Source organism: Desmodus rotundus, chromosome 9, assembly GCF_022682495.2.
Source record: "Desmodus rotundus isolate HL8 chromosome 9, HLdesRot8A.1, whole genome shotgun sequence".
NCBI classification, from domain to species: Eukaryota; Metazoa; Chordata; class Mammalia; order Chiroptera; family Phyllostomidae; genus Desmodus; species Desmodus rotundus.
The window spans coordinates 16,026,180-16,046,635 of record NC_071395.1 but is presented as its reverse complement, the minus strand read 5'-3'; the positions used below and the strand labels follow the sequence as shown (position 1 = coordinate 16,046,635).

The 20,456-nt window shown below is 40.2% G+C and overlaps 1 protein-coding gene across 1 annotated transcript in view; it reads left to right on the top strand.

Moving 5' to 3' along the window:
* The first annotated feature begins 933 nt into the window (after positions 1-933).
* TTC29 (tetratricopeptide repeat domain 29) overlaps positions 934-20,456 on the top strand; it is a 145,082-nt gene continuing 125,559 nt past the window's right edge. Inside the window, exons 1-4 of the mRNA XM_045202209.2 lie at positions 934-1,056; positions 1,725-1,771; positions 6,800-6,897; positions 8,844-8,927. Coding sequence (XP_045058144.1) covers positions 6,806-6,897; positions 8,844-8,927 — 176 coding nt within the window. The 5' untranslated portion in view covers positions 934-1,056; positions 1,725-1,771; positions 6,800-6,805. The remainder of the gene's footprint in view (positions 1,057-1,724; positions 1,772-6,799; positions 6,898-8,843; positions 8,928-20,456) is intronic.

Below are 20,456 nucleotides of genomic sequence, written 5' to 3'. Positions count from 1 at the left end.
CCACCCTTTGCTTTGCAGGCTCATGCTCAATCCACTGAGCTCCACCAGCCGGGGCTCAATTTCTTAATTGAATTTTATAATCTTCTAAAATATTCGAGTCAAAAAAATTGATATTATCTTTGTCTACTAATTTTTGCTTCTTTAAACAAATTTTATCTCATTTTTATTATCTAATACTTTCTTAATGTGTAAATTAGTATTCTATAGTTGCAGGTAATAAAAATATCAACTCTGGCTAACTTTAGAAAAAATAATTTAGTGGAATGTTATCAGAGACCTATAAGCCTTGTGAAATGATGAACTGGACTGAGGAAAGGCTGGTATACATGTACACGCGAGCACCCACACACATACAGGGGTCACAGGGAGATTCTATAAAGAAAACTTTAGTGTTTAGCTCACTGCGACTCAAATTTAGTTTATCTTTCTGGAGAAGAAAGGGAAAAGATGGCTCAGACTGCCAACGAGGCTGAGAATGAGGGGAACGAAAAACGTATCTACCTGGATAAAGTGGCATCAGGTCATGCGGGCCACACATGCCAAACTGAGTGTTTGTCCATCAGTCCTGTGGACAACAAATAAATGCTGCGAAATACTGAGATCACAGTACCATAAAGGAAATGTTTCAGGGCGGCAAATTCCAGGCTCTGGGGTTAGGTGAACTAATTTCTGAAAGTGGTCTTACTTTCAAAGGCAGCCTTGTTTGGAAAGCCTGCTGGGTCTCGAGGCCCAGCTCAGCCCTCAACAGGTCCCGCCCCATCAGGCTCCGCCCCCGTGTCCGAAGAGTCTGGGAGCTGCCCCAATCCTGAGCCCCAGTTCATCCTAACCCCGCCCCTGACCTCCCCCCGCCCCCCCTCCCTCCAGTCCGTCCAGCACCGCCCCCTCTGTAACCCTGGAGACGCTCTGGCGTCTGCTCTTCCTGGGCTGGCTGTACCAGGTCCTGCAACCACCGCGGGAAGTGGGGAGCACGCCTCTCGCCCAGCACCTGCCACCCGTGGGGGCTATATTTTGGAGGAACGGAAAGCCAGAGTTGTTCCCCGGGGCCAGTCCACTGAGGTTCGTGACGCAGGGAGGAAGCTTGGGGCAGGGCTTGGTTCCTAGTTGAGGTGGGCAGCTGTATTTCCAGGCAGTGCCTTCCCTGACCCCCACTGGCCTTCCTCATCAGCCCATGGACGCTGCCCAGTCCACCTGACCCTGTGAGGGCAGTGGAAAAATGAACAGACGTAGCGATAAATCATAAGGCCTTTGTAGAACTAGGTAGGAGCAGAGAGAACTGAGATGCCCTGGGTTTGGGCAAAGAGAACTCAACAAGTTTTGAGATCGAATTGTTATCCCTAATGTCACATTTGTATTGGAAATACAGGGTGGAGAAAAAGTAAGTTTACAGTTGTGAGTATGGGAAATGCAGAGTTTATTCTTGTATTATTATTTATTATTGTATTATTTTCCATATGAACAGCTATAAACTTACTTTTGCCTCACCCTGTATATTAACACGTATACATATTTCAGGTGTATTGGTGTTTCACTGAATTAGTGATTAATTTCTCCCATAGTGCCTATACTTTCTTTTTAAGTTCCTTTAAACACAAAGTTGGTATTTGGCATTTGTTGCATGAATAACTCTTATTCCATGATATGGGGCGGGGAGAGAAATTGTTCTATTTACTGATTTTAAACCTTTTTTCTTCTCTTCTTTGCTATTATTGCTTCCTGGTTTTCAGGCTGAAGTCTGTAGGCTTGGAAAGACCTTCAGCAGTAACCTCCACATGTAAGTCAAGTGAATCATGGCCTGTCTTCAGACAGTTTTTGTGATCTGTATTTTCATTTAACCATCAATAAATATAAGTTGGTAGGAAATCTACTTATTTGATTTAAAAACTTACCTAATTACCTAACATGCAGTGCTAGGAGTTTCTAAAAATTATGATACAGGGGATAAACATTTAGTAACTCTTTAAACTTCTTTAAATGTGAATTTTTAAAAATCTTTTCAGGAGTATAATTATTTATGTTTCTTCTCTAGTTTTCTTTAACCTTTCATAGTAAGAGAGCTGGTGGCGATAACGAAATGTTCTAATTCTTACAAATGATTTTGTCAATAGTAAAATCATATTTATTTTGAAATCTCTTGATGACAAATAATAAATTAATTTATTGGCTTTATTTTTCGCATCTCAGCTTTTACCCCACAGTGAATGAATTCTGAGTCAGGGGCCAGCCTCAGAGATAGTCACTCCCCAAGTAGCCGCTGTCTCCACAGCGCTAGGCCTCCCCTTCCTTTGTGTTTCCTGATGAGGCTATCTCCTGGGATACTGGGCAAGAGGGCTTGTCTTTGAAGAATTTTACTTGGGGGCCAGAGATACAAACTCACACTGCGGGACACAGTCAGCCTGACCCAGCACTCTTAAACCTTTCATCCTGCATTTCTCCATTCTCACTTGTCTTTCCACGGAGAGGCCAAATTTAGAGACTAAATACAACCCATCTAAGAGCCAACCAGCAGATCAAAGAATCCACCAAGTCTCTTCTGAATACCAACACTGGAATGGCTTCAGGCAGCCTTTTGATCTTTGTCTCATCCCCCGTGGAGCCACATGCAGCACTGCCTACTTGCTGGCACTGGGGGAGCTGCCTCTGGGTCCTCAGCTTCACCCTCAGCCCCTGGGGCTAAGCTTGTTTTCGGTACCAGCCAGAGAAATTCCTGTCGTTCTCCTCCTCCCTGACTCACCTGAACCTGAGCCGTTGCCCTCCCTGCTGTTGCTCCCATCTTGTGTTACTTCCTCTGTGGTCTGGAGCTAGGAGAACCTTGAGAAAGTGCCATGCTATGGGTGTGTTCCACTTCCGCCTCAGGCCTCAGTTAGTCCCCTTCCTCACGGTTAGAGATCACGTAGGAGCTGGGAACACTGGCCAAGGTGAGGAAAATGATGCAGCTCATTTTAACAAAGAGCAAAAGGCTTTCTTCATTCCACAGGTGTAATTTAACCCTGAAAGAACAGACCCCAAACCATACTTGAATTTTTTTTTCACTTACTTTCTCTTTGACTGCTTCTGTATGCTAGCATACTTTTGAATTCAGCATAAATAAGACTGAACTTATAAAAGAGATAATGATTACTTAGATGAGAAAATAGTTACAGGATCCCTTTAAATATTTGATGCATTTCAAATATTAAGTGTGGAAAATTTCAGTATCCCACATTATCTATTGTGGAAAACAGAGTACCCTTATGAGACTATGTATTTTGAAAAACAAAATCTCCTTTTTCAACAGGCATAGGCAAGGCAGGATGTGGGGTTGGAGAGGAAAGAGAGCCTGCTTAACTTCCACCGTAATTCCGACCTTAAACTTTCCAACATAGATTGCTTGAGGGATATTTTCCCCAATATGCAGTTAATAACTTTTTCCCACACTATCATTCAGCTCTGATCACCCCCCACTCAGAGTTTGTGCCTTGAGGCTTGCCAGCAGGGCTTGCAATACTTACATTAAACTAAATTTAAGAGTAAAGGTGCTCCTGCTGCTAATGCTCTCACATCAGAGGAGAGCAAAATGAAGAACCTGGCAGCTAAAGTGCAATGGTAGGAAATGCTGACTTAAGTTTTGAGGGGCAAAAAAAATCACAGTTGATCTGTGTGACAAAGAAGACACGCCTTTCGGTGTATAGCATCTGCATTTGATTTCATTAGATGTTTATGTTTTCTAGCAAAAATAATCTAACTCAAGTAAACATCAAAAAGGATAAATTTGATGTCACACACTGGTAGCCCGACTTGGGGAGGGAGGGCTGATACACATCTTGATGGGGTATATTAGCTGACTCAGAGCTTCTGGGGCCTCTTCCAACTCTTTCTAAGTAGCCTTGTCCTCCTAGTATGTGGAGAACTTACGAGTATTGTTTTCTCGTTTTAAAGCACAATTATGCAGTGATCACCCCCCACCCAATCAATGCCCTTGGTAGCAAAGTGGGGCTCTCAGAACAGTCTCAATTCATAGAGGGTGGAGTGCCCTGACTGAAGCAAGAGGAATCATTGTTTTCTTCTCTCCCTTTCCAAATCCACTAGGAATAGACAGGTCAGTGTTAAGAAACTGAGATGGTCCAGATTTGCTCCGTCACATTAGAGGACTCTGAACATAGAGAGTTTTCACAGTTTCTATGAAATAGGCTCATGGCTGGGAGGTTTGGGGAGCCTTTGGTGTCCCCTCAAAACTGTACATGGGGTCCAACCCTACATTCGTCATAACTTCTCACCACATGTTCTGCATAATGTTGCCAGTTTGTAGGTTCTGGTTATCCAAGCAACTCAACCAGTTAGTATAACACCTAATAAAAATAGATTTTTTTAATTACAAAAGAATTCAGTCACTATATTATGAAGCTATGAAGTATATAATACAATATGTTTGTCATATTTGTTCTGGAGCAGAGGACTAACATTTGCTGTCTAGACTGTGTGCTTTAAAACTACAACTATATAAAAATGGGTGGACATTATGTTTCATGGGTCATATGATAATCTGGATAATTTAGGATTTTTTATTAAGATTGTATTATATCTACAAGAAGACACTGATCTGCATTAGAATTTTCTCTTTAGTTATGTGAAGAAATATTTTCAGGCCAGGGTGGGAATCTGTTTTTAGAACACAAGACTGCTTATTGCTACATTGAAGTTCAAGAGTTTCTTTGTTCTCATTCTGTTGCTCCCCATCACCCCTACCCCTGCTATGGCTTCGTACCTCAGAGGAATAGTGAGTCTCAGGCATCCACAGGTGGCTCTACCTCAGGTCTGACCTTGTCTCTCTCTCCACCTGTACCCAGACAACCCTCCTCTTTCACCCAGATTTCTCAGCAAGCTCCCAGCTGGCCTCTCTGCTGTCTGCCCTTCTCCCTGCGATCTATGTTTAAAAGAGAAGCCATGGTAATCCTTTAAAGGTGGGAGTCAGGTCATGTCACTCCTCTACTCCAAACCCTCCAGTGTATTCTTACCTCAACTGGAGTGAAAGTCACAGTTTTTACATTAACTTTCAAGATCCTCTCCCATCAGAACACAAAATTTCAGATGTATTTGACTTTATCTCCCTATGCTTTTATTTATCTCTTTGCTACTATGAGTATTTAGATACTTTCTAGCTCCTTGCTTAATTTTTGCTATAGATCTTCTACATATTTTGTTCTTTCCTCATAATATAAATTCTTGAGGTCAGAGATCTTTGTATTTTTGTTCACTGCTGTTTTCAGCACCTAAAACAGCATCTGGCACCAAGGAGTAGCTTAATCTGCTAAGTGTAGTCAAGGACCACACTGATGGTGAATTCCTCTAGGTCACACTGGTAGCAAATGCTGGAGGTAAGTAATTTAAAACAAAAAACAAGCCTTCCTGTTGCTTGGTGGGGCTAAGCGTTGAGGTCAAAACTGATGGCATATTGCTGGTGGAATCAAGAGGCTCTGGCCTTTTGGATGCCTCTCCAGGGAACAGTAGAAGTGTGGGTTCTTTGGCACCTGAAAGCCCTTGCAGCATGTGAGTTTTTCCATTCTGTGCCCACTGACATTATTTCCACACTTCCTCCTCTGCAGAGTAAGGTTTAGATAACCTGATCTTATTATAGACCCCCCTTTATTATCACTCCCTTATCTTCTCCACTGTGACACATTGCATTTCCCAGAGATAGCCCCAACAGTGTCTTCCATCTCACTTTCTTTCCTTCGGTGTGACTTTAATGCTCTCTCATCAGTACATGAGTCTACATTCACGTGTTGGATCTGGACAGGCCTATTATCACAGCAGAAGCGATGCTCTGTGACTTTCGAGGCCAGCCCCAAAAAGGGGATACAACTTCCACCTGGCTTTTCTTTGGGATACTTGCCTTTGGAGCCCTAAGCTGCCAAGTAAGAAGTCTAGGGCTGCCATGATGTGAGGAAGCTCAAGCCATATGGGGAGGCCACGTGTGTATATTCTGGCACAGAGCCCCAGTTCAGGTCCCAGCTAATAATAGCGTCAACTGTCAGGTGGAGACACCTACAGATGGTTCCTGCTCTCCTTCACTGAGTTACCCCCAACCTCCCGAGTCTCCCCAGCAGAGGCCCCCGCCATTGCAGAGTAAAGCCAACCCATTGTGGCCTATCCTAATTCTGTATCCACAAAAAGTATGAACAATAATAAAAATGATTGTTGTTTTAATTAATCTTTAAAAACGACTTTGTTTCAAAGTGATTTGTTACACTGTTGTAGCTGTGCGTCTCTCATGGCAGTTGTCTCCTTGTTGAGAATTATTCTTGGCACCTGTCACTTCTAAGGGAAAGCCTTTATTTGTGAAGAATAAAGATTTTTAGAAAATAGCAAAATATGAGCAATTTTCAATTATTGATTATAACAGGAAAGCAAACCATGAACATTTGAAATCCGTAGCTGTCCTAAAAATCTTTACTTTTTAATCGCAATCATGTCTCCTCATAAAACTCACACCAACCCTCATGATTGACTAAATTTTCAACTCATTTATCAGATTTTCTCCTTCATAGTAGAGATGCAGACAAGTGATAAATTGGCCAAAGGCAGCTAGTGGAAGAAAATAATGAGAGAAGCAACCTGTAGCACTCACTCACCGTGTATCATTCCTGAACAACAGAGCTATAGCTCTACACAGAGGGGCATTCTCAGCTCAGATGACAGACCGTGGATCTAACAATATCTTAAAATATTCTTTGAAATATTTATCTTTAAAATACCACTTCTGTTCCTTCCTTCCTTCCTCTCTCCTTCCCTCCCTTCCTTCCTTCTTTCTTTTTTTTTGTAGTACGAAATGACTACTCTGCCCCCAGTGCCCGTGCCACGCCCAAAGCTTACATCTCTAGCCAGACAGAAGCTGCCATGCTCCCCCAGCTCAATTCCAAGGTACGTGACCCCTGGTTTTCACATCTTTTCCTACAGAATGAATTTCTTACAGTAAGAACTGTCAATGGCATGTCTCAGAAAACAAATGGTTTAATGACAAAAAATATTGTAATATTCAGAATATTCAAATTTGTGATTTCAAAAGGATTGATGAACTTTATTTAAATATTAAGAATATATTTAAATACATATTTATTAATATATGTATTCTTTATGTTAATAAAGAATATATTAAGTATATTTAAGCTAGTACTCATTTGATCATTTTATTTTTTATTCCAATTATAGCACAGTTCCCATAAAGCTTTGGAGATACACATTTTTGTTTTTTAGAAAAAATGTATGTGGAGAGCAGAAAGCAGAAGCTTTAGGAATGCACAGTATATGGCTTCTAATCCACGAGGTCCTGAGTGCTGCTTTTCATTTTGGAGGAGGGAAGACACAGTAGCACCACGAGGGTTGATTGGCAGGCACAATCTGCCCCTGAAATGACCGCATGGCCTACAAATGCACCACCCAGCTACCTGTGTCTCCCTGTGAAGGGATGCAGAGCTCCAGGGGTTGTAGCCGAGCAGTCGCAGGACAGAGAACTTGCTGTGTTTTGTCATGATTATGAATATTAACTAAGACTGCATTACCTAGTAATTATACTTATAATTGTATTGATGCTTAGTAATACACATATTATTTGTAAATATAAATAATTTACATATCTTAGTTTGATCATTTTCTTTATATATATAACATTTCACTTTCTGTCAGGCATAACGATCAAAGATTATGAGACTACTTTGTTCTGAAAAAAATCATACCTTATTTTTATTATTTCTGGGAAAGACCAAAGCCCCTGAACTAAATATCAATAAATACATTTAGCTAGACTACATAAAAGTTTTTTTAATAATAGCAAATCAAATTTTCTTTTCAAAAAATGTAAATAAATTTTTCAATAGATGCATAGTTCCAGGATATATGTTATTATTGCGGTCTAACTGACGTACTACTGAAATATATATGTATATAGATACACTGGTATATATGTTTTACTTTTAAAAATGTGAAATATTAACAAAGTCTGAAAAACATTATTTTTCCTATCTTTCATAATGACTAAGGTTATATTTTATTTTCAACATGAGTAAAAACAGAGCCAATCCCACATCTCTAAAATAAGATGTAAACTCAATTTTAAAGAAAAGTTCTTCTTGTATTAGTTTCGAATAAAAACATTTCTAACATAATCGTTTCAGGCAAAGTTTTGTATCAGCATTCTCCATTACTTCTGAATAAAAATAGATATTTGTTCAGTGCTATTCTCCCATGGTTATAAGACATTAATAATATGTTTATTTTTAACAGTGCAAGATGTGTAAAGAATAAACACAACAAATGTGTAATATATTTCTCCGTAAATATATTTTTCTTAAAATTATTTTGCACTTGGAACTTTTAATAATAATTTGAGTTTCCTGTATGATTATGACAAATACCTAGCATTTCAGAGCAAATCTGTTAATGTTTGGAACAAATAAATTTTACACATGTGTATGCAACAGCTATTCTTAGTTCAAGATTCTGTGCCAAACAGAATATGACTTCTGTAACCTGGAATGTTACACTAGGAAACAACATGAGTAAAAGGGAAGATCTTAGAAGCTTTAAGGAAAAAAAATACATTTCTTTAAAAATACAGATGATTTTAGTGTGTTTGATATTTTATTTGTTTATATGCTGGGTTTGCTATTCCTCCCTGTCTTTTTCCATTCAAGAAAATTAGAAGTTAGGAATTATCAATCAATAGCCCACCTCTAAAAACTACTGCAGCTCGCTTATCGTACATGTAGTATGCCCTGAATGCTTCTGTTCTCCCGGTGGCATTCCACCACTCGTGGTAGCTCTTCTGCTTGATAAGGCAGTGCTTTATTATTGCTTTCCATTTCATTTAGGTCTCAATTGATCAAAGAAAAAGATGACATAGATCATTACCTGGAGGTGAATTTCAAAGGATTGTCAAAAGAGGAGGTTGCTGCGTAAGTATAACCTCTTAAAGGTACTTTAATATAGTTTGTTTCTTTTGTCTTGATTCTTTATTGAAATTTCAATTTTCCTGTGCAGTACACCTTTTCACCGGAACATGGCATTTAAAAATTAAAGCTCATATTAAATAGTGATAAGTCATGTCCATTGATCTTACACATATCAAAGTCTTTAATTGTATGGCTCTCAGAATTCTCATATTTACCAAGATACTATACTATCACATTTGCAATATTTTAGTTAAGTCCGTGCCATTAATTGCTTATTAACCTCCATTTTAAGGTGTGTTGCCTCCATGTGGGAGAAAAAAGCTTTAAGAGAAAGATTCATACCTTTTTTTCCTGGTGATTTAAAAAAAAATCCACCCCACCAATAACTCACTAAAGGAATTAATGGATCATAGTTTATTGCTTAATTTTAAAATAATTCTAAATTGTCTGGATTTATTTATTAAATCAACAATGTAAATTTTGCCATTTTACCACTAGTTAGAACCTAATTTAGGGTGTGAGTAAAAACAGTATAAAAATTATGTAGGTTAGTGAAAACTAAAAACTTAGAACAATAGCTAAAAAGGTTTATGTTTCTTACCTATAGACTGGGTGACTGTTATGAGATCGTTAGATATAAGCATTGAAAACTGAAAATGTTAAAATGCACATGCATCTTATGGAATTCATTAAATGATACAATTAAAACAGTTTATGAAAAAGTGCCTTTAAAAGATTAGTGTTGTCTAGGACTATGGGATCCCAATGAAAAAGTATCACTAATGATCTTTTTGGTATAGGTTTTCACATAGTTTAAAATTCTAAGTCTCTTGATATCTATCATTAGATACTATTTTATTAATTTACATGCCACAGAAAAGGGGAATAGTTCATTCTGTCAGTAGATACTTTGTAGAGCGATACTTTTTGCAGTGACTGGGATCACTGCCTTCCTTGGAGCTTGCTGACTGCCGAATGTGGTGCGTGAGACCTTTGGTTAAATGCTGTTCTGACTGTTAATTCGTTAACTAACATTCCATGGTAACCTGTTGGATAAAATGAAAGGTCAGTATTGTCTGATGATACAAATACTTCTTAAAAGAAAAATACATATGAGTGGTAGTTGCATTTTGATTTAAATATAAGAACATCCAAGTAGCTGTAACTGGCTTGAAAAATAGGAGTTAAATTTGGAATTAAACTTATTCTTTATAATTTAACAATCTGGAAATCTATATACCTAAAATCTGCTAAGCTTTCAGTCTGTTTTGAAGAAAACTTTGATCTAAGACAATGCAAAATAGGCTGTACGGGTAAGTATTCTCTTAATAATATTTTTTCACTAAGGAGACTACCAAATTGATTTCAAACTCATATTATGCTACGGAAAACAAGCAGCACTGGGTACTCCTCAGTGCTTAATGTTGCATTCTCCTTAAAGCTTCTTGCACTTGAATACTTTTTTTAGGCCAAAGCTTTTCCCCTAAGAAAGTGGATGCAAACCTTAGCAGGAAGATAGCTTATATTTAACTCAGTAGTATGCTTTTGATTGACATACATTCTACACATTTCCCCAGACAAACTAATTGAATAGTATTGTAAAGAAGAAAATTGGTGAATGATTTCAGTGTCTACCAGCAATAACCAGCAGGTGCCATTAGGAATTCTGTGTATTCTGCTAGCAAAGAATTGCTGCATAAAACTTTTTGTTAGCCATTCAACTCTGAAATCATAAACTGGTCAGCAAGAATTTAAGTGCCTACTTTATAGCTAATACTAGGTTTTTCACAGTGGGAGAGACAATGATATTTTATTGTAAAATCCTTGTCTCTATTTGAGACAACAAGGTGTACGAGCAGGAAACAAACACTGACCGAGTGAGTCCTGGTTGTACTGGAAATCAGAGAGGACCAGGCGGTAGGATGGAACTTGTATTCTTGGCAGGAGGAACTTGCATTATAAAATGATCCAAATGGTGTGTAACGGATCTGCAGTGTACAGGCATGCGATGGGAAGAAATTGGTGAATCAAATTTTTAATCGGGCAAAAGCAATATCTAAGATACACCCTCAAACCCCTCTCTATACTACCTAATCTTGCCTAAGGCGGCAGTAGATGTTAGCATTATTACTCTGTGTGATTGAAGTACACTAGCTTCGATATCGTATACCATGTTTGTGCTCTTTGTCTAGTCCCAAAGTAACCATACATCCACTTCAGAACGTACCTGCTACTTGTACGTGAACTCACACTCTGCGACTTTCCTCCTGTTGCAGTGGGCGGAGCGTTCCTGTTCTTGTCTGAGGACGCTGTCTCTCCTTGCGCCCTGCATACCATCTCCTCTTCCTTCTTCTAAAACATTCTTCTCCATCTCCAACTTTTCCTTTCATTGGGTCAATTTCATTCACATTGGTATCTATTCTGATATTTCCCTTGACTCCTTATTCTACCAGATTCCCTCCAGATTCTACCCCATTTTTCTCTGCCCTTCACAGTAGCCAGAAGCAATGTCTCAGTATTTTCCCATCCTGTTCTTGCTCTTGACTCCTACTAGATTCCCAACCCCAGAACTCACTAACATCTCTGTTCTGGGTGACCAGTGTCCTCCATTTTTACCACATCTAGTGGTCGTGTTTCTGTCCTTGTCTTGGCTTGATGTTTTCACAGCATTTGATAGAGTTGAGCACGCTCTCCTTGAATGTTCTGTAATTGTGGTTTCCAGGATGCCATGTTCTCTGGTTTTCCTCCAAACTCTTTGGCTGTGTTGCCTCAGTCTCCTCTGCTGGCTGGCTTTCTCTGTTCAGACTCTCAGTGGTGAGGTGCCCTAAGGCTGGGCCTTAAGGCCTCTACTCCAGCCATACTTTCTAGCCAGATCCAGCCTTACAGCTTCAATTATTAGCAATAACCCGGTGACCATCACATTTGTAAATCTAGCCCTGAACTATCCAAGGAGCTCCCGATTTTTGTGTCCAACTGCCTCCTTGACATATTTGCTTGGGCTTTCGATACACATTTCAAAGTTAATGTGGCTCCACCCTGCACTCTTGCTTTACCCCACTGCCCCTCAGTTTCCACCAAGTCTTTCCCCAGTTCTGCACAGGGCATCAGGACAGCCTGGAGCTTCCCCTTGCCTTTACTACCCCTCCCTATCTAATCTGTCATTTTGTCTTATCAGATCTAACTCCAAAATGTATCCTGTGTTAATCTTCCTCTCTTCATTGCAGAGCCTCATCTCATGCCAAAATCACTAAAAAGTCTCCTAATTGCTCTTCTCATTTCCACTTTAACTGCCAAAATTCAGCCTCAAGGGTGATCTTTAGAAAAAAATTAGATCGGGACACTCCTCTGTTTAAAAACCCTCCAAGGTCTTCCCACTGCTCTTGTGATAAACTCAGAACTCATCATCGTGGCCTAAAGCTGTGCAGGGCTGGGACTCCGCTCGCCTCTCTGAGCTTATACCCCGCCCCCCCCACTCCGCACCCCACTCTCAGTGTGTTACTGCTGGCACTCTTGTCTGCCATTCCCTGACCTCACAATTTAGCAGCCTGTCCCCCACTTTCTCCCAGTTGAATCATCTGGGTCTATTTCCGACGTAACCCGGTCCCCATCTTGTGTTGGGAGTTTATATGTCAACTGTCTCATCCGAGCAGGCCAGCCGCTCCACAGGAGCAGCAGCGGGTCTGTCTGTGCAGGCCCTGGGCCCCAGCTGGCCTGGCATGTGGTCCGAGCTCAGGAATTAGATGTTAAACAAATGACTAAGTGAAAGAATACATGTAAGATTAACAACACCATGAACTAGGGATCCTGCTATAAACATTCTTTGGTTATCACACTTTTAGTTCAGCATTACATGTAGCTGGCTCGACTGTTAAGTCCAGGAATTTTAACTCCTTGAAGTGTTTTATGTACCCAGGTGGGATTATAATATGTAAAGGAGTAACTGAGCAGGGCAGGTGAAAGTCGTTGTCCCTGGACTGTCCAAGCCCATTTGGTGGGGGTTCACTTCACTTTGGAATGGGTAAGATAGTTAGAGGACAAAGCCTCTGGGTTTCTATCACCCACATTTACAGGAGGAATTTCCGTACACTGTACCACTTTTTAAGTGACCAGACTATTGCTGTGCCTAATAGGTACATTTTTGTCAAACATACGTATGTATATTTGACACTGATAATTTGACTTTCTTAGATAAGTCTTCAAATAAGTTCATTAATAGTAGTTAACTTATCCTTAACTAAAGAAGTTCGTGTTGTGTCTTTATACTTCTAAAAAATTCTGCCCTGGCTGGTGTGGCTCAGTGGATTGAGTGCTGGCCTGCAAACCAAAGGGTTGCTGGTTCGATTCCCAGTCAGGGCACATGCCTGGGCTGTGAGCCAGGTCCCCAGAAGGGGGGGCGTGAGAGGCAACTACACATTGATGCTTCTCTCCCTCTTTCTCCCTTCCTTCCCCTCTCTCTAAAGATAAATAAATAAAATCTTTTTAAAAATTCCATATTGTCAGAATGCATTATTGTTTTTTAAAAGGACCTAATGTATCCCTTATTATCATACCATAATTGCTTCAAGTAGCTAAGTAATAAAAGTGTCATTTACAGATTCAAATAAAAATTTCTGGGGGGCAGTTTTACAGCTTTGGCTATGTATATTAGGATACAAATAAACAAAATCATCAAGGGACAGGGAATGCTAATCTGCTCAATATTATTTTCTGCTTCAGACAGCAAGGTCTGTTCCGTGGAAGAGTAGATTTAGTTCGGACTGGGAGCATCTCTAAGACACTGCTCTTTTCAGAAGCGCTTTCAGCGCCGTCAGTGGATGGTCAGCGAGGTTCCCTTTGTCAGCACAGTGGCAGGTCGTATTCTCCGTTACCATTTTCAAAGAGTTTGGGCTGTAAAGACACAAAGAACCATTTATTTTTACGTCTTCTAAAGCCTTTCTCTCCTGCCTCATTCTGAACTGTATTATGCTTACTCACTTAATGTAAATCATCCTTTTGCCAGTCTTAGATTTTTATCTTGAATTTGTTTCAAAATTGCCTCCCAAAGGTACTTTCACAAACTACAGGTATACTTGTTGCAAGCAGTTTCAACACCTGGAACTGCACAACGACCAGGCACTCCAAATCCAGGTAGCAGGGGGAGACATGTATTCAGGATGCAGGCAGGAAGAAAGGTGGCTCCTTCTGCACTAGCCTGAGCTACTGGGGAATGTCATGTTCACCGCTGCTGAGTCTCCAGCATCTTTAACAGCATCCCACACATAGTAGGCACTCAATTAATATGTTTTAGCTAAGCCCAACTACACCCCAGCCTGTGTAACCTCTTCCATTCCCACTTTGATATATGTTCTTTGCCAAAATGATAATGACTGATATTTGCTGAGCACTTACTATGTTTCAGATACTGCTCTAAATTAAGTGCCTTAGATGTAGTAATTCATTTAATTATAGAGAAAGTTTTGATAGTTTCATGTATAGCTAAGGAGAGGGAAGCACAGAGATAACAGAGATACTAAGTCACACATCTGATAAGTAGAAGAGCAGGAATTTGAACCTAGGCAGTCTGGTTCTAGAGCCTGTACTTAACCACTATACCATTCTGTCTCTGAAGGTGCTTGGGTCTTCATTAAACAATATTATCTCTCATCACCCAGCTTTAGTGTATTACCATTCTCTTGGCCTAGAATACTTTTTCCCCTTACCGTTTCATGGCCAACTCTTCTCATCCTTAAATGGCTTGCCGATATTAGGTAACCTTGCTAGCCTAACACCTGCAACAAAACCTAGTCTAGGATCTGTGATACCCTGAATGCCTCCCATCGCGGCACTTACAGCATCGCGTTGTCATTTTGCTACTTTGTGTCTTCAACTAGACTCTTAAGCTGTAAGAGGGCTGGAGCCATGGATGCTTTGCTCACCTGTGTGTCCTTAGTGCTTGCACTTAGCTCACAGATGTGGGGGAGATCAGTGAGTGGTGGACATTCACCCCTTCATAGCCTGTGCATGTGCCCTGGCTGAAATGCCCTTCTCCCTCCCCTGCTCCTGCTACTTGCTAAACGTGCAGCTTCCAGCCCCAGTCTGCCTCTGGCTCTGTGAGGCCTCCTTGGGTTCATCTTCACTGTGTGGTAGAGTTCAGAGCTCCTGCTTCAACTCTCTTAATAGCTGCTGACAATCATGTTTGTGTGGGGGTTTTCCTTCTTGATGAATGTTTCACAAACTGCAGAATGTGACCCAGTAGTGGGTAGTGGTTATGACCCATCTCTTTGGGGATCATGACCAGCATTCAAAAAATGAAAAACAGGATAGTAAAATAGAACAGAAAAGAGTGCTTTGCACAGAGTAAGGCTACATATTGGGAGGTTGCCAGTTGTCATGAAGTAGAGCATGCGTTCTGCAACCTGACTCCCTGGGCTCCGGCTTTAATAGCACGTACTGACACTGGTTGATTTTGGCCAAGTCTCTTAAACTTCCTCTGTCTCACTTTCCTCATCTGGAAAAAAAAAAGTGATAATCATAATAGGGCCTGGCTCATTAATAGCTATGAGGATGAATTGAGTTCATATTTATGAAGAGATGGGAACGCTTTGAGTATTGGTAGTTTTGAACTTTTGTCTCATAGGTACATACGTGAAACATGTATGCACAGGCGCCGAGCTGCAGTGTAAAGGCCTTTCTTACCGGGAGTTGCCGTCAGTGAGGGGCTCTGCTCTGGACTGAGTCCTCGGCAAGCGGGAGTCGCGTCTCCTTCTCCTTTAAGACTCTTCTGACTTACATAACGTAACACTTTATTATTGCCTGCTTTCCAGGAAGGACTGAGGAAACTTAAAGGTAGCGTTTTACATCACACACCTGTCGGATTATAAGTAGAAAATGAAAGGCAAATAAAGGAGAAGTCTGTAAGCATGCTTCCCGCCAGAGCGAATGGAGTTCCCCTAAGGAAACGAGCAGTTTCACTCTGGACTTCCGGGCAGGCCGGGCAGAAGGGGGACATCATGGACTGCACGCTTCTCCGTACCTGATGGGAGGAAGCATGTCAGTTCTTCAGCACAAACAAGCTTTTCCTGATAATAAATTCCAGAAGAAAGATATCACGTGACATTCTGTAAGAAAAATGGAGCACTATCATATAATTTTGCATTCCTAATAAACAATAAAATGGATATTGATACTTAGTTTGTCATGAGTATTACATCTCTTAGCTAGGTTTCATTACAGGCAAGATAGTAATAGATAAGATACATTAAATGAATATTGTGAGCTGGTTTGTGGGTTTTGTGTTTTTTTTGTGAGGTGATATCTCATCATGTTTTTTAAAAATATATTTTGTTGGTTATGCTATTACAGTTGTCCCAATTTTTCCCCCTTTGCCCTCCTCCACCAGGTACCCACCTGCCCTCCAGCAATACCCCCTTAGTTCATGTCCATAGGTCATGCATATAAGTTCTTGGCTTCTCCATTTCCTATACTGTTCTTAATATCCCCTTGTCTATTTTGTACCTACCAACTTGTACATCTTAATCTCTGAATTTTTCCCCCAACTCCTCCTTCCACTTCCCAACTGATAGCCCTCCAAATGATCTCCATATCTGTGATTCTGATTCTGTTCTGCTTTGCTTAATTTGTTTTTTAGATTCAATTGTTTTTAGTTGTGAGTTTATTGACATTTTAATGTTCATAGTTTTGATCTTCTGTTTCTTAAATAAGTCCCTTTAACATTTCATAAAATAATGGTTTGGTGATGATGAACTCCTTTAGCTTTACCTTGTCTGGGAAGCACTTTATCTGCCCTACAGTTCTAAATGATAGCTTTGCTGGAGAGAGTAATCTAGATTGCAGGTCCTTGCTTTTCATCATTTTGAATACTTCTTGCCAGTCTCTTCTTGCCTGCAAGGTTTCTTTTGCGAAATCAGCTGACAGTCTTATGGGAACTCCTTTGTAGGTAAGTTTTTCTCTTGCTGTTTTTAAGATTCTCTCTTGATCTTTAACCTTTGGCATTTTAATTATGATGTGTCTTGGTGTGGTCCTCTTTGGGCCCAACTCGTTTGGGATTTTCTGTGCTTCCTGGACTTGTGTGTCTATTTCCTTCATCAAATTAGGGGAGTTTTCTTTCATTATTTTTTGAAATAAGTTTTCAATTTCTTGCTCTTTCTTTTCTCCTTCCAGCACCTCTGTGATTCACATGTTGGTATGTTTGAAGTTGTCTCAGAGGCTCCTTAGCCTATCCTTGTTTTTTTTGGAATCTTTTTTCTTGTTGTTCTGATTGAATGTTTATTTCTTCCTTGTGTTTCAAATCATTGATTTGATTCCTGGCTTCATCCACTCCACTGTTGGTTCCCTATAATTTTTTCTCTATTTCACTTAGTGTAACCTTCATTTCTGCCTGGGTCTTTTTTATGTTGTTGAAGTACTTAGTGAGTTCCTTTGAGCATCCTAATAACCAATGTTTTGAACTTTGCATCTGATATATTGCTTATCTCTATTTTGTTCGGTTCTTTTTTCTGGAGTTTTGGTCTGTTCTTTCATTTGGGCCATGTTTCTTTGTCTCTTCATTTTGGCAGCCTCCCTGTGTTTGTTCTGTGTATTAGGTAGAGCTGCTTTGACTCCCTGTCTTAGTACCATGGCATATTGTAGAAAAGTGCATAGGTAAATTGGGTAGGGCAGACCCTTAGGTAATCTCCAGGGTGGGGCAACCCATGTGAACCAGCTTGATGGAGCCTCGGATATGGTGTCACTACTCTGTGGCTTTGTGTGGGGGGGAGGGGTCAGAAAGGGGACAATACTGCTGCCTGGCTTCTGGAGCTTTGTCTGGGAAGAAGATGTCCCCTAGCACTCGCTCTGATGCCAGACGCTTCAGTTTCTCACCATATGCCACTGGTGCCCTTGCAGCTGCTGCCCTGGTGCTAAAGCCCAGAGGAAGTCAGTCTGCGAAAGTCTTAAATCCATTGTGGGCTCTTTAAGAGGAGACTCCTGGGAATCCCACAGGTTCTTCCACTGCCCCAAACCCCACTGAATTTTGTAGCCAGAAGTTATGGAGGCTTATCTTCCTGGCATTGGAACCCTGGGTTGGGTGGTCTGGTCTGAGGCTGGGATCCTTTGCTCCTGAGTATCGCTCCCACACCCACGCGGATTTTTATCCACCACACGTGGGTGTGGGAACACCTGTTCTGCATCTCCGGGTCTTCGTGCCTCTCCATGCATCTCTGCCCCTTACCTGTCTGGATGAATGGGACTTCTTTAATTTCTTGGTTTAATCAGACTTCCACAAAGCTTGATTCTCTGATGATTCTGGGTGATATTTGTTTTGTAGTCTAGTTGTAATTTTTGCTGTGGTTGTGCAAGGGGGTGATCTGTACTTACCTATGCCTCTATCTTCCCTGGTAGCTGGTCTGTTTTAAGTGATCCATACAATAATCTTGTGAAGAGTTGATATTACTCCCAGAGACAAGGCGTAGAGAGGTTAAGTAATTTGACCAGAGCAATCTAATGTTATAAATAAAGAGAAGAAATAAGATAGGAAAAATGATTCATAAAGAGGAAGGAATGAATAAGCTAGACAGAAAATGGCTCAGACATACATTAGAAATCAGATTTCCAATCTCCTCCTGAATTCCCATTACTACTGGGTGTCTAGAACCTCCCTCTGGGCTTATCTCATTAGGACCCAGGCATTCTATAATTTTGGTTCAGATTTCCATAAAGTCCCCTCAAGCTTCTCTGGAACAATTTCTGATCCTACAACCAGAGCAGCTAAAGAGATGTTGCTGAAAAAGGGCATTGTCTTAAAAGTTTAGTTTAGGATTTTTTTCCACTTTAAGATCAAGACCAAAATGGATGGCTAAGCATTATTTCCTTCCTATACTTGAAATAACTACATAGAAGTACAATAGATAGTAAAGTCTTTTTTTTTAAAGATTTTATTTATTTATTGTTAGAGAGAGGGCAAGTGTTGGAGAAAGAGAGGGAAACATCAGTGTGTGAGAGAAAGATGGCTTAGTTGCCTCCTGCACACCCCCATCTGGGGACCTGGCTCTCAACCCAGGCATGTGCCCTGACCGGGGATCAAACGTGACCATTTGCTTTGCAGCACAATGCCCAGCCAACTGAGCCACACTGGTGAGGGCAAGCTAGTGAAGTCTTCACATAATGAGAAAAGAGAGAAGAAAAATGAGAGATTTCAAGATTTTCAGATATACATTTTCAGAAAGCAGTTGAGATATTACCAGGGGGTAAAAAGTGACATTTTATAATGATAAACGGAGTTGGTTCATCAAAAAGACATAATCCTAAATGTTTGTATTCCTAATGACAGAACTTCAAAATATATAAAACAAAAACTGATAGAAAGAAAAGGAGAAACAGACAAGTCCACAATTATAATTGGGGGTTATAACAACTGCTCTCTCAATAATTGATAAAAAATCAGTAAGAATATCGGAGACTTGAACAAGACCATCGATCAACTTAAATAATTGACATTTACAGGACATTCTTTCTGCCAACACTCCACAACATCAGAACACGCATTATTTTCAAGTTGCACATGGAGCATTTATCAAGTGAAATTATATTCTGAGCCATAAAACAGATTTCAATATACATAAAAGGATTTACATCCTACAGATTATGTTCTCTTATAACAATGGAATTAAATTTGAAATAATAGCAAGAAGATCTCTGGAAAACTCCCACAAACTTGGAAGGTAGATAACATAATTCTAAATAAGCCATGGGTCAAAGAAAAAAAACCCAAGGCAAATCAGAAAATATTTTGAACTGAATGAAAGAGAAAACATGGTATATCAAAATTTGTGGCACATGGCTAAGTAGTGCTAATGGGAAGTTTATAGCATTAAAAAGGTTATATGCGAAAAATTGAAATGTCGAAAGCCAGTGCCCTAAGCTTTCATTTAAAAAAAAACTAGAAAATGAAGACAATTTAAACTGAATGTTAGCAGAGAAAAGTGAATCGTGAAGTGAGAGCAGAAAGCAGAAAAACAGAATCAGCGAAACTGAAAACTGGTTCTCCAAGAATAGTAGAATTGATCAATGCTGAGTCAGGCTGACCAAAGCCGGAGAGAGAAGACACAATCTACCAATCTCAGAGGTGAGGAGACACATCAATAAAGGCTATACAAATACAATTATGCTGATATATAATGTACATGGAATGGCTAAATTTCTTGAAAGACACTGCCAAGTTCACTTAAGTAGAACTAGATAAAACAGTAAATTTATATCCATTAAAGACATTGAATTAGTAGTTTTAAAAACTTCACACAAAGAAAATTCCAGGCCTCCATGGCTTCCGTGGTGAATTCTCCTTAACACGTGAGGAAGACATGCCAGCTGGGCTCCTGCTCGTCAGGAAAATAGAAAAGGAGGAAACACGCCTGAGCGCACTCTCTGAGACCGGAGTCAGCCCGAAACCAACACCAGAAAAAGCCATTACATAAAAGGGAAACATAGAACAATATCTTGCATGAGCTGTGGTGTAAAAAAATCTTGAAGGAGAATAAGTAGATAAAGCTAAATAAA